Here is a 12945-nt window from a genome sequence, read left to right as displayed (position 1 = left end):
TAGCTTGGGATCCAGTGTCCACCAGTGCCAAAATTGTACCCTGCCCCTGTACTTGTACCAGGGCATAGTATCTTCCCTCCTTCTCCTCAAGGGGGCACAGATAATGCACATTTTTGGACAATTGGTGGGCTAACTTTCTGGTTTTGGACATTGCTAGCGAAGAGATTTGGGCAGAATTCTGTGGAGAACCTTGGGAATCTGAAAGAAAAAGTTGGCAACTGGAGATCAGAGCCATTGTGGGTTCCCCTGGTTCCGGTTCTGGGCCGCCCCCCCCTTTTTGGAGGCAGTCACCAGGATGGGTTTGAACCAGGGGATTTTGGTATTGTGGGTTCTGGGATGAGATGATGGGCGGCGGTAGCTCAGTCTCCATATCTCCCCAGTCTGAATTGGCATCCCTTGGGACCCATTTTTCCTTGGGAGGAGTTTCCCCATCTCTAAAGGAGAAGATCCTTTCCCCAGGATCCTCTGAGGATCCCTCTCCCTCAAATTGGAAGACCTGTACCTCCTCCACAAAGTGGGTCTGTTTGGGTCCTTTGTTTCTCCTACCCCCCCTCTGCTCCTTGGGAGGCAGGCTATCAGGGGTAGGAGATTTTGTTTCTGGTTCCTGGTTTTCCAGGGGTTGTTTACAAGTTGGGAAGGAAGCTTCCTCCAAGGCTTTACACCCCCTTCCCCTTGTGCCTCCTCCCTGGGAACCGGTGGGTTATCGGGGTGCTGCCCCAGTCATTGTTCTGGAGCACCAGGTCCCGAGTTTGGGGCATTCTGCTGTGGCATGCTCATCTGAGGGTTCTGTTGAGCCCTCAGTATGTGACCCAGATCTCGTGCCATATTTTGGACCTGGCGCTCAAGTTGTGAAACCCGCTCAGGCTGATACGGGGCTCTATTTTCTCCCCTGGGCTGATCCCGGGAAGGGTAGCTATCCCTTCTCTGGTAGTACCCCTGGTTGGGAGGATTTTGGTACCCCTCCACCCTTGGCCTCCCCTCTCCCGGATTAGGTTGTCTGGGCTCATGGGATTGGGGAAAGAAGAATGGATGATTTTGGGGCTGGAAATTAGGTGGATACCTGGGGAAAAAGTTCTGTCCAGGATTTGGAGAATTTCTGCCCTCCTGGGGGAAGTTAGGAGGGAAGTTCCCCGGGTCAGGTGCTTGGCTGGAGGAGTCCACACATAACCCAGGATTGGTCGGTTTCCCTTGTAGCGGGGACTTACATAGTCAGGGGAGCGGGGGACCCCATTTGTGGGACTACCTCCTCGACTCCCTGTCTGTGACTGGCCCGAGGGCCTTCTGGGCTGTGAATTATTTGGTGCAGGCAGGTTTTTAGGCCCCCCCATCTCCAAATCTAAAACGGGGGCAACCTTTACCTCTGCCACCTTGGCAGCAGCAGGGGTGCTGTTGGTTTTGGGGTTTTTGGGCGCATTATTTTTATTTTCTATGGGCTTCTGCACCTCATAGATCCGGGTAGCCTGTTCAATGACCCAGTCTAAAGATCTTTTCTCATGAAAATCTCTCACGAGCTGGGTCATTATATATTTAGGGAGAGCATGGAAAAATGTATTGACAAACTCTTTGCTGTCTGTGCGCACCCTTCTGGTGGTCTGCGCAAAAGCACGCTTTAATTCTTGCACAAACTCTTGTGGGGCCTGATCCTCCCCACATTGCAAATTGTAGGCTGCCTTGCGAGCCTCTTGAGGATTTCTGTGAACAGAAAAATGTTTCAAGATGGCCGCCTTATAGGTGGACCATCTTAAATGATTTTGGTCCTCCAGCCCGCAAAGAAACTGGAGTATTCTGGGGAGAATGTCCATTTGACGTACTGGATGCAGCTACTGCTGTCCTTCAAATGGAAAGTCTCCATCATTTGCTCATAGAGCTCCAAGTGTTCCCAAACAGAGTACTTGGCGTTCTTATGATAAGGCGTGATGACACTCCTGATTGCCTTAAACTGTTTCAATGGGTCCTTAAGCAAGGCCCTTTTTGCCTTATTGGCCTTTTTGGTTCGGGTAACCCTGGTCCATTCATCCTCTGACTCAGAGGCACTGCTCCCAGAGGTTCCTGTCTGATCTTCCAGGTTTTCCCGGATTCTGCGAGCCTGGGAATGGCTGGCAGAATGTGGGGACCTGGACTCCTGTGTCCTGCGCCGTTCAGAGGAGTCTTCAGATTCCTCCTTGCTGCCAGGATTTGATGGGTACCCCCCCCCCCCACTGACCTAACTGGGCAGAAGTTTTCAGGATGCCCTTAATGGGCCTATTCTCCTGGGGTTCCCCACTAAATTGCACTGTGCTTGGGTGCCCATACCCGGATGCCCGCCCATCCATTCCTGGGAGGTACTGGCCTATGAGCCCCATGCTTCTGGCTGGATAGTAATCTGCCATCCCTGTGGCCCGGTGCTCATGTGCGCCAGGGGACATGGGGTTGGCAGAGTCCAGGGACTGAGAGAGATAAAGGCCTCTGGTACTAGGGCTCCTGAGGTTATGCTCAGGAGTTTCCCTTTCCCAGCGAACCTGGTCTCTATCCGCCCCTGCTCCCTGTTGCAATGCAAGAGCCTGCGCCTTCAGTTCCTCAGTTAAGGCCTTACTAGACTCTATCAGTCTCTCCTGCATCGCTACCTGTTGTTGGAGCCTATCATTGTGCTGGCAGAGAGCCTCATTCTCTCTCTGCGTTTCCCGATTGGTCCTGGAGCACTGGGCCAGTCTTTGCTGCAGGAGGGTTACCTCCTGCATCCCATCAGTACTGGCCTGCTCCTGTCTTGCCAGAGCCTCCTCCACCCTCCTGGTGTGCTCTAGCAAGTCCTAGTGTTCTTTTTGGAGGTCACCCAGTCCCTGGTGGGCCAGGTGATTTTCTTCCATTTTTCTTTTTAAGTGGCAGACTTCCTGGCCTAAGGTGTCCCTTTCCTGACTAAGAGTCTGCATCTGTGCCGTCAGGTCGTCCCTTTGCCTTTGGAAGGCACCAGCTTTCTGGCGCTCCTGATCAAACTCTGCCTGGGTATCCAGGTCTTTCAGGATCAGTTTATTGCTCTCCTCTTTCTCTCTGTCTAGTTGGATTTGCAGGGTGGCTACCTGCTCTGTGCATGCCCTATTGAAATTGATCTGTTGCTCCAGCTTTTTCTGGCTCTGCAGTAGGGAGTCCAAACTGTCTTGGCGTTCCTTCTGCAAGACCAGAATTCTGGTATCCTGGTCAGCCTTTTCCTGTTGCAGTATATCCATGTCCTCTTTTATTTTAATGATATACTGCCTACTATCATTTTCTGCCTCCTGTCTCCTCTGCAGCCTCTGCTCAGAAGAGATCAGGTCAGATTGGACCTTTTCTAACGCCATCTGTTGCCTATTTGCCAGATCGTGGCCTTCAGCACATCTGTCTTGCATGGCTCCAATATATAGATACAAATATGCCGCTATCCTAACCATCTTGTCTTGTTCATCCTTAGCCTTAGGAGCCATGTATAGTTCACTCAGGGCCACATGTAAGGGACCCTGATCTCTCCATAAATCTGACCCTGTTTCAGTGACCTGTTGCGTGATGGCCTGCAACCAGACCGTTTGGTCCTGGTGAGTCCACTCACCTCTCACAAATAACTTATGTAAGAAGTGCTCTCTGGCTATTTTCATGTCTACTAAGGTCGTCATTCTAGAGATTGGTCTCTGTCCTGACTTACAGAAATTAGTATTTTATTTTTGCAAAACAGACCTTTTCCTTAGAGCGTTCCTTTGAGGTGTGCTTTACAGTGTAACACAGCGTGGTGATCTGACCGGATGTATGTCTCCTGTCAGTTAGCACACTGTATTAATCTGCACAAGTGATAGATCTAACCCAGACGTCCGGCTCGAGCCCCCAACTTGTAAGAAGATTCAATTCAACACTACAGCTAAGTCAATGCCTAGTCTGGGATACTGAATGGAAACCCTTATTGATATATCTTTATGTCCAGTTCATGAGTTCTGGATGACTACCCCTATATAACACCCCTCTCTTAGAATCCCCCTGACCCCACTGAGCCAAGAAGTAGTTCTGTTTTGTTAGTTTAAAAGGTTTATTTGAGAATGTAAACAATATATATATATCACACTTTATAATAAATTAATAATTGAATATCACACTTAATCTGAGCAGTAATCAATAATGGATAGTCTGGCACTAGCACACTTCTTTATAATCAATGATGAGTGGGCATAGGATGGAGAAGATAGCAACAATGCTTTTATGGTTTCAATAGATGCAATGTGGAATGAAAATGCAGTACAGAAAATAACTTGATAGGATTTCAGCAAAAGACAATATAATCACTTTCTTGGACAATTCACCCCCCCTTTATGCAATGTAAGGAGATGAAGATGAGAGCACACAGTTCTTAGGAATGCAATCAAATAGAATTCAGTTCAATTCCCCCCCAGCAGCTTATACAACAGATAGGAGTTTTGAAACACAGGCAAAATGCTTTGAATATGGTGACAATGCAGTGAGAAATATGCTGAAAATGCTTTTAATTCCCTTCAGGAGGTTCAGGGTGAGTGGTATCTAGTTAATATTAGTTCAGGCTCACTCTAGCAATGATTCAGGGATGGTTCTTAAGAGGCAAACGAAATTTAGCAGTTCAGGCAAAAGCAGCTATCTTTTTACAAGTAAAGAAATCGGGCCAAATCGCAAATCGCGGCAAAATTCACGAATGCGTGAATCGTGATTGCGGAAAAAGTATAAGGAGTAGGAAGTCGGTTCTAGGCTTGTTGGAAAGGTTAGATTCTAAGCAAGTTCCTAGCCCAAACGGTTACGGAGTTATGAACGATTTTGTGAAGGTTGTTTTTTGGATTTGAAATTCTAAAAGTTCAAAGCGACAGGTTACAGCTTGCAGCTAGAAAATGACAGGTGACAGCTTTGCAGCTGCAGAATTGACAACTGACAGTGGTGCAGCTTTACAAAATAACAAGTGACAACTTCTAGGAGGCAGTTCTGGTTAGATTAAAATAGTTTGGATTAGATTATTTTAACTAAGAGATTGGTTCTGCGCAGTTCTGCTAGGTACTCACAATATATTTTTGAAATAGGCCTCGCCATGGGTCTGGTCAGGTTTTGGACTGGACTCCGGTTCTGGCCTCGGCACTTCACAGTGATCTGGGTCAGCTCTGCTCTGCTGGTCTAGCCTCTCTGGATTCTGGATGTAACACTGCTTTCTGGGTACTGCTACAGGTTCTGGAGATTGATGGGTTTGAAGTCTGGATCTCTGGATGTGAAGTCGTCGGTCAGCATGCTCCGCAGCAAATGGAATTGAATGTCTCTACCTGTCCCAGCAGTCTCTTTTTATGTGTTTTGAAAGTGGGTGGAGAGGCTAGCTTTCTAGGCCCAACCCCTTCAGAGTTCTGATAGGTTGGAGAATTCTTTGCGTTCTCACTGGAGAGCAGGATTGTGTGTCAGAATGATGTAATTTAATGGCTTGCAGAAAGAACACTCCCCTGTCAAATTACACACAAATCTATATTTGACCTAAAGACATATTTCATAGATACACAGTGGTTTGAAATTACATGCACCCATCACGTATCACATGAGGTATACTCTGTTCAAACTCTGATGTTTCTAAGAGCTCGCATTCAGAACTGGCAACATTTTGCGTTTTTTAACTGGTTTTGCAATATTGGTTTTTCATTAAAAATTATACACATATATACGGCCTGTCCATACATACTCCAGTAAATTCCCATGTCTCTAGCTTAAACACAGAGTCTGTGGTGTCAATAAATAGTGGGGTTTTGCCCCAGAACATCACACAAATTCCCAACGCGTCTTAAAACGTGCACAGAAAAATCACAAGAATTATGGTATCATTTAAATAATTTTGACAAGTCCGCACTGTGAGTTATACATCTTTCTTAGAATCATATTCTGGCCAACAGGGGTGTGTCTTTTCAGGTCACATGGTGTAGAAACCAGTTTATCCACTTTCTGCCAAGCTCAGAGACCCTGCCCCTCCCAGCTTCTGCCAAGAGGAAGCTATTTTACGGTCCCCCCAATAAACCATCTGCCTGAGTCAAGGCAGGGCTTTGTTCAAAAGGAAGCCATTTACGATCACCCCAATAAACCATCTGCCTGGGCCCTTTCTTTAGTTTCTTGCAATCCCCTGGTAATTCAATCAGAGAGTGTGTGACCTCCTTTTGGCAGGAGCAACAGAATGCAGCCAGGCCTGGGAATGCATTTGTTGGGAAAGCCCCCACTCCTGTCGGGGGTAGCTGTCTGGCAGAATTCCAGTTTCCTTAAGCCAGGTTTCAGGTAAAATGTCACTTTTTGTTCCCCAGTTTAAGTCAAGACAATTTTTACATATGCAGCTAGAATGCTGATTCTAAGTTCAAAACTATGACATTTCAACAGTGACAAACTATGTGACACTCAAAAGTAGGTCACTCAGTTAATTTAAACATTTTCAATTTTTGGTAGTTTTAAATCCAGTTTCAGTTAGGCTGCTGCAGACCTGCAGAGCTCAGCCAGTCTTGTTATGAACATTGTTTTGGGGCTCTTCCACTTCCCAGATTTTGTATGCACACATACTTCATTCTGCCAGATGTCTGCTGGTGTTCAGTGAGATTTTTGGATATGTTGCAATGTTTGAAATAGGCATTTAGAGCTGGCATTCAGGGAAACAAAAGGTGATTTTAAAGTGCGGGTTTTCCTTTGGCACACATTTCACTCATGGCACCCCGGCCCATCCTGCTCGCACTGGTGGGTGGCAAGTTAGGCAACCATTGTAGTGTGCACAAACTGCGTGGTTCTCCTGGATTTTGGCACACATGTGGGCTTTTTGGCCATCTTGGATTTTCTAAGCCCACAGCACCAAATGTTGCAGCATGATAGCTCAAACGTGGGTCAGGACACCCAACAGAATGGCTGTCTGGACAGTGCTCACTGAGTTTTTGGTAGGAGTACAATTTGAATGGAATTCGGTGATGTGATCACTGCATATTTTACTAGGATTTAAGGCCATCATTTTTGCATTGCATGTCCCAAAACAATAGCTGAAAACAATTTTGTTGTTTCATGTCCTCTTCAGAAGACAGAACAAAGGACACATTGCTTTTATTCAAACGTGACATGTATGAATATTAATCATTATACAAGATTTATTGTGTTGGAAAGAATACTTACGAAGCAAATGTTTTTTTCAAAACAGGTGGTGCTTTGTCATCAGAAAGACTGCCCGATTTAAAATGAGGTGTGAACTGGATCAGATGGCTACGGAGAGCACCAACAGCTTCATGGGCCTTCGGGTCCAGACTGACCCTGTAAGGAAAAAAGTGTAATTTAAAACTGTATTTAATTTATTTTGGCAAAGGTTTAGCATGCAAAGCGTGAATTAGACAGGACTGCTGCTCCCTAGATGCCATTCCTGACGAAATATAATGATCCCAAATGACAATTATGACTGATTTGCACATTCAACAGGTCCATTTATTTCAGATGTATATGCATGCCCTATGTGCAGTCAAACATTTGCATTATCCCTAGAAAAATCACTAAATAAGTTCTGTTATGATGCAAATCTGAGTGTCCAAAAACTTGCGATAATCGCTTGTCGCAGAGCCGAAAGGTACAATGTTATTCTCTGCTTCACAAAGTCGTGGCCAACCGATGTAAGAAAACATTAAATCTGAGGACGTTGATGCGTGAAGGATGAAGGGACCTTGTACACAAAGCGTAGGTAATAGTGTTTCTTGACGCACAAGTTTCAAATTAAAAAAACAAGACGTAATATTCCGACCCAACCACTAGATGACGGCCTAATGCAAAGCATGTGAATCTAAGCTGATTCACAAGCCTCAGAAATAAATATATACAAACTATTTATTTAAGTGTTGCATTTGGTAAAACATGTCTAGTAGGTACTAAAGGTATGTAAAAAGATAACAGAATATGTCAAAAGCAGTACATGGTTTAGGTAAACCCAACTCACTTATAAAACCAGTGGAAAGACAGTTACACTGAAGTAAAATACTACACACATTGTAGGAACTCAGTACGAGGAGGTAGTATGGTTAGAACAGTCAGGGACACAAACTATGACCAACAAGTATGTTAAATAAGGGAAATGCAGTACTGGATTGATAACAGGACCCAGTTCACCCATGGAGATAGTAGAAACAAATAGGCACCCTCAAGTACATGTAAGCTACAAAGGAACATACGCTGGGAGTGAATTGGAGTGATTTGTCAAACTAAAATGCACTAAAATAAAGTCACACGAACAGGGTGCAGTTCACATGTAAGTAATTGTTAATATCACTTTTAAGGAGTTTCATAAATTCCAGAAAATTTGCCCATAGAGCACAATGGGACACACCCATTAATACTCTCACAGTTATGGGTTCGCTCGCTGTTTTGAGAGAGTTCATGAAACAATGCAGAAGTTTTCCACCGAAGTTCGGAACTATGAGGATAACACATCTTTTATATGCTGATGATCTAGTTCTACTATACCACACTGCAGAAGGCCTCCAAAGACAACTATATTGTCTACAAGAATATGCAGAGGTAAACAATTTGGAGATTAACATAAAAAAAAATCCTCACCCTAAAAAAAAGGTCGCGAGGCAAGAAAAAGACAGGTTAGATGGTACCATAACCATTTATAGATTGACCAGATACCATGCTTCAAATATTTAGGGATTTGGATCACAAGGAGCACGGTGGAGACCAATTCCTTGGAATATCAAAAAAAGAAGGCAGGCATGCTTGCTTGTCAAGCACTGATACTAAATAAGAAATACTGTACATTTTCACTTAAACCAATTATAGACTTTTATGTCGCAAAAGTCGTGCCGGTTTTAACCAATAGCTCAGAGGATTTTTTTGATCTAACTGCTAAAATCTGGCTCTCTGCGGATGGGACATTTTGGAAGAAAGCTCTTGGGCTTCCCCACTCAATCCCCATCCAGGTGGTGAGCATAGAGCTGGGATTATGCTCCCTCAAATATTCAGCCGACTGGAACACATTAAGTCTGTTCAGGAAATGCAACTGTTCAAACCCCCCCCCCATTTGATAAAAGGGATTAATAATGAACTTCTGAAAGGTACTAACAATACTCTAAATGCATCTGGCAACAAATGTATTCAGTTACTTAAAGAAATTAGGTGTTCAACAGAAAACCTCTTGACAAACCCAGGCAGGATGAAAAAATAAATTACGTGAGCTACACTGGATTCAGACTTTAGAAGAAGTTAACAAATTGAAATTGCATGAACAACTGGCAACAGAGTTAAGAAAACAAGGTGAGATCTAACCCTACCTCAAAGTGCCCAAATCCAAAAATAAGGACAACTTTAATGAGGATCCGATTTAACTTGTGTAGGTCTAATGAAATCATCGCAGCAAGAGCGAACGAGGAAACAAGTGACTTGTTCTGGAAAAAGACAGAAACTAAAGAAACTCTTTGCCATCTATTTACCACCTGCTGTGCCTTCAGTTTGAAACGCACCCAATACTTTGGACATTTTGTGGAGAAGTTCCGAACGCTCAATACGGAAGAATTGTGGAGATTTCTAATAGGGGGAACCCAAACCCCACTGATAATTGCTACGGTCCAATTTCATTGGAATGTATTAGAACCCTTGATGTAAAGGAAGAAGGGGCACCAAATTATCGACCATCACTGTTACCGTAAGACCAAATAGATACAGAAGTGAAGCCTGTTCCACAGAGAAGTGAGAAGAGTTTGTCCACATATCTCAAGTTTTGCTAAAATGTTTAATGTAAACATCAAATGCAAATAAATAATTGAATACCAAAAAAAGTTATGGGTTACAGGTAAATAAGATATGCTTACAGCCAACACGTACGAGAGAGGAAACCACATATGAGAAAGGAAACCACCAGCCAGCAGAGATATCAGAGAGACCCTAACAGAAGAGTTCAATAACTTGGTTCTGGCACCAGAGAGCCCCAGAGAAGGATGGCAGTACTGTGAAAGCCAAGATCAAATGTTTAGTAAGGTTGCAGTCAAGGAGGCACAGAAAACACTTGGCACCCAAGGCCAGGATTGGAAGACAGGACCAACAACAGGATCAGGGTCAAAGAACCCAGGACAAATTACTCAGGTTTGGTCGTAGATGAATGCCACAGTGTGGATGTAGAGTAGATTTAAGATAGGGGATTGGATCTGGTAGGCTCTGGTTAGTAAAGACTTTAGTAAAGACCTAGGAGGTGGCCGGGCAAAGGCACTAGCACCCATAAGGAAGAAGGACCGGCTGCAGACAGCCTGCAAAGAAGGAGTGTAAGGAAGACCCAGCAAGAAGGTCACAAGTGGCTCAGGTGGATAAAGGGATCTGCTTGGCAGCAGGTAGGAACATCAACACAGGTGATAAAAGTGAAACATGATAGGGGCACTGTTGCGCGGCTGACCAAGATGGCCGCCACCTGAGAAGCTCTGGCGACGGCTCACTAATCCTAACAAATATCCTGACTCCAGCCAACCCGTTTTCCCCCAGGAACCAGCGGAATATCCTTATGAAGACGCCGGGCATAAAGTGGTGAAGTGGCAGCCTGGGATGAGCTCCCGGTGAGGCACCACAAGTGGTGAGGCGTGGAGCACACCTAGGCAGGCCGCATGTGTGGAGGAGAGGTCACCCAAACTCAATGCGCCAGGAACAGCGAGAAAACAGGTGCGGACTATATAAGTAACCCGCAGCCAGGAGAGACGAGTGCCACCGCCACCGACACATGAGAGAGGTGCGGAGATGAAGGATGGAGAACAGGTCGGCATAGGGCCCGTGTGCTGAACCTTGCGGAGGGGCAGAGTCATCCAAACTGAAAATCAGCAGCTGACGGCCAGGTGGGGATCGAAGACCCGAATAAAAAGATGAGCCCTCCCCCAACCAACATAAGATGGGTCACAGCATAGCCCAGATCATCTTGTCTGGGGGATGGCCCCCACAATAATGTGCCAGTATGGCCCCCCCCCGCTCTGCAATACATAATGACAGCCAGCGATCCGAGCAGATGAGCAGAGGGGGATGAACCAGCAGCCCACCTCCTGCCCGAAAGGAAGAAGCAGAGCTCTGCCCATCTGCAGTAGCAACATAGGGGGTGGGGGACCAGGCGGCCACCGAGTAGAGTCAGCCAAATATACTCAGACTGCAGCATCCCATCCTGACGTGCCGGAGCTGAAGAGGTGACACCCGTCGGCACAGAAGAAAGACCAGCACAGCTGTAGCCACCGGGCCTCGCCGTACCTTACAAATGCACAATAAATAAATAAATAAATAGTGCCCAGCAAAGTGGGTCAAAGCAGGCAGTGTGCAAGTCCAGTGACTGTTGGTGCGAGCTGGGTTTTGGGGGAGCCCACAGGACACCGGTCTTACTAGTGAGACCCTTATTTCGCAACGCTGAGAGAACCCGCCTATGCGCAGGATGAATGAAGTCTGGGAAACGTAAAGATAAGTCCATGACTACCATTAGGGACATGCTCCAGCAGCTAGGGCAGGTCCCTGATCCGGCACCCCCAGTTGAGGAGGAGGCGCAACCAGCCACAAAGGAAGACATCATGCGTCTATTCCAGTTGATATTGAAGGAGATGGGGACGGCAATGATAATGTGCAACACAACAAATCTAGGCTTGGGGAACTGGATTCGGCCTTCTGTGACCAGGCACACTCCCATGATCAGTTAAAACACGAAGATCCTGAAAACCGGTTCCGCCCAAACAATGTTCAGATCAGGGGGTCCCAAGGGAGATCAAGGAGCAGGACTTGGAAGCATGTCCATGAGCTGCTCTAGGAAATACTAGGGGATGCAGAGGTCGACCTCCCACTGGGCCGAACGCATAGGGTTTTTTCTGACTTTCAAATTAGACAGAACCTCCTCTGGGATGTCCTGGATAGGGTCCACTACTTTAAGATCAAAGACTTTATTTTCCAAAAGGGTGGAAAATTGAGTAGCTTGGAATTTAGGAGATCCACTCTTCAGTTGTTTCAGGACATCTCACAGGGTACGATTCAAAAACGCAGGCTGATGCGGCCACTAACCAACTGGCCTCTTGGTCGCAAATTAGCTCTAAGAAAAGCAGAAGGCGTGATCGTAGGAGACCCTTGATGGACAGATGGGAAAGGAGCATGGACGCTGAGGCTCCAGACCAAGAGGCCTTAATGGGGAACTCGAATTTCATGAAGTTACCTGGCACACAGGAGTTGTTCGTCACTCTGTTGCTGTGAGCAATTTAAGTACATTTGTGGTTAAGGCTGTTTTATGCCGTAAAGTTTGAATCTGTAAACAATTTTGGGGCATTAGGAGTGCGTGCCCTCTTTCACGTGGTTAGGCCTGCTGGATGCAGTGCTATGCAGTGCGGGACTGGTGCATTGAGAGTGGTCTTCTTGAGGGCGGGGGACACGACTTGTTCATGTTGAGGGAGGGTTCACAGATATGTAATATCATCGATAAAGGATGGGCATTGCTCAATGTGGAGTTTATAGTTTGCCTGGAATATTACAATGACTGATGTGAAAATTGTCTCAATTAATGTCAAGGGGCTAAACTCTCAGAGGAAGTGGAAAAGTGTGCTCTCCAAACTGGCAGACCTTAAAACTGACATTTCTCTACTCCAAGAGACTCATCTGTTACAGCAGGACTGGCTGAGGATGCAATCTCGTTGGTTCCCGCATCAGTACTTTGCCTCCTCACCTTTCAAAAAAGCAGGGGTTGCTATTCTGATTGCCAGATCCTTACATTTTGAACGGGGACGGTTGTAAAAGATGGCCATCGGAGGTATATTGGGCTGAATTTACGTATAACGGGAAAGGACTTCACTGTGGTGTCTATATACGGGCCTAACCAACAGCAGGACCAGTTTTATACCCGGCGAATCCCTCACTTAGCCCGCTCCAAAGGGGTGAGCTAGTGGTGGGTGGGGATTTCACTGTGGTACTGGATGGAGGGTGGGATAGACCTGGCCCGGGGGACCTAGCTGACGCCTACAAGGC

The 12945-nt window shown here is 46.0% G+C and overlaps 1 protein-coding gene across 3 annotated transcripts in view; it reads right to left on the bottom strand.

Annotated features, from left to right (window-relative positions):
• The window catches only part of AGL (amylo-alpha-1,6-glucosidase and 4-alpha-glucanotransferase), a 973499-nt gene that overhangs the window by 326720 nt on the left and 633834 nt on the right, over positions 1-12945 (bottom strand). For all 3 annotated transcript variants that reach the window (XM_069641544.1, XM_069641542.1, XM_069641543.1), the window contains exon 20: positions 7123-7257. In XM_069641544.1, coding sequence (XP_069497645.1) covers positions 7123-7257 — 135 coding nt within the window. The remainder of the gene's footprint in view (positions 1-7122; positions 7258-12945) is intronic.

Source organism: Ambystoma mexicanum, chromosome 1q (genome assembly GCF_040938575.1).
Source record: "Ambystoma mexicanum isolate Mex_15411 chromosome 1q, UKY_AmexF1_1, whole genome shotgun sequence".
NCBI lineage: Eukaryota > Metazoa > Chordata > Amphibia > Caudata > Ambystomatidae > Ambystoma > Ambystoma mexicanum.
This window is presented reverse-complemented; position numbering and strand designations above follow the sequence as displayed.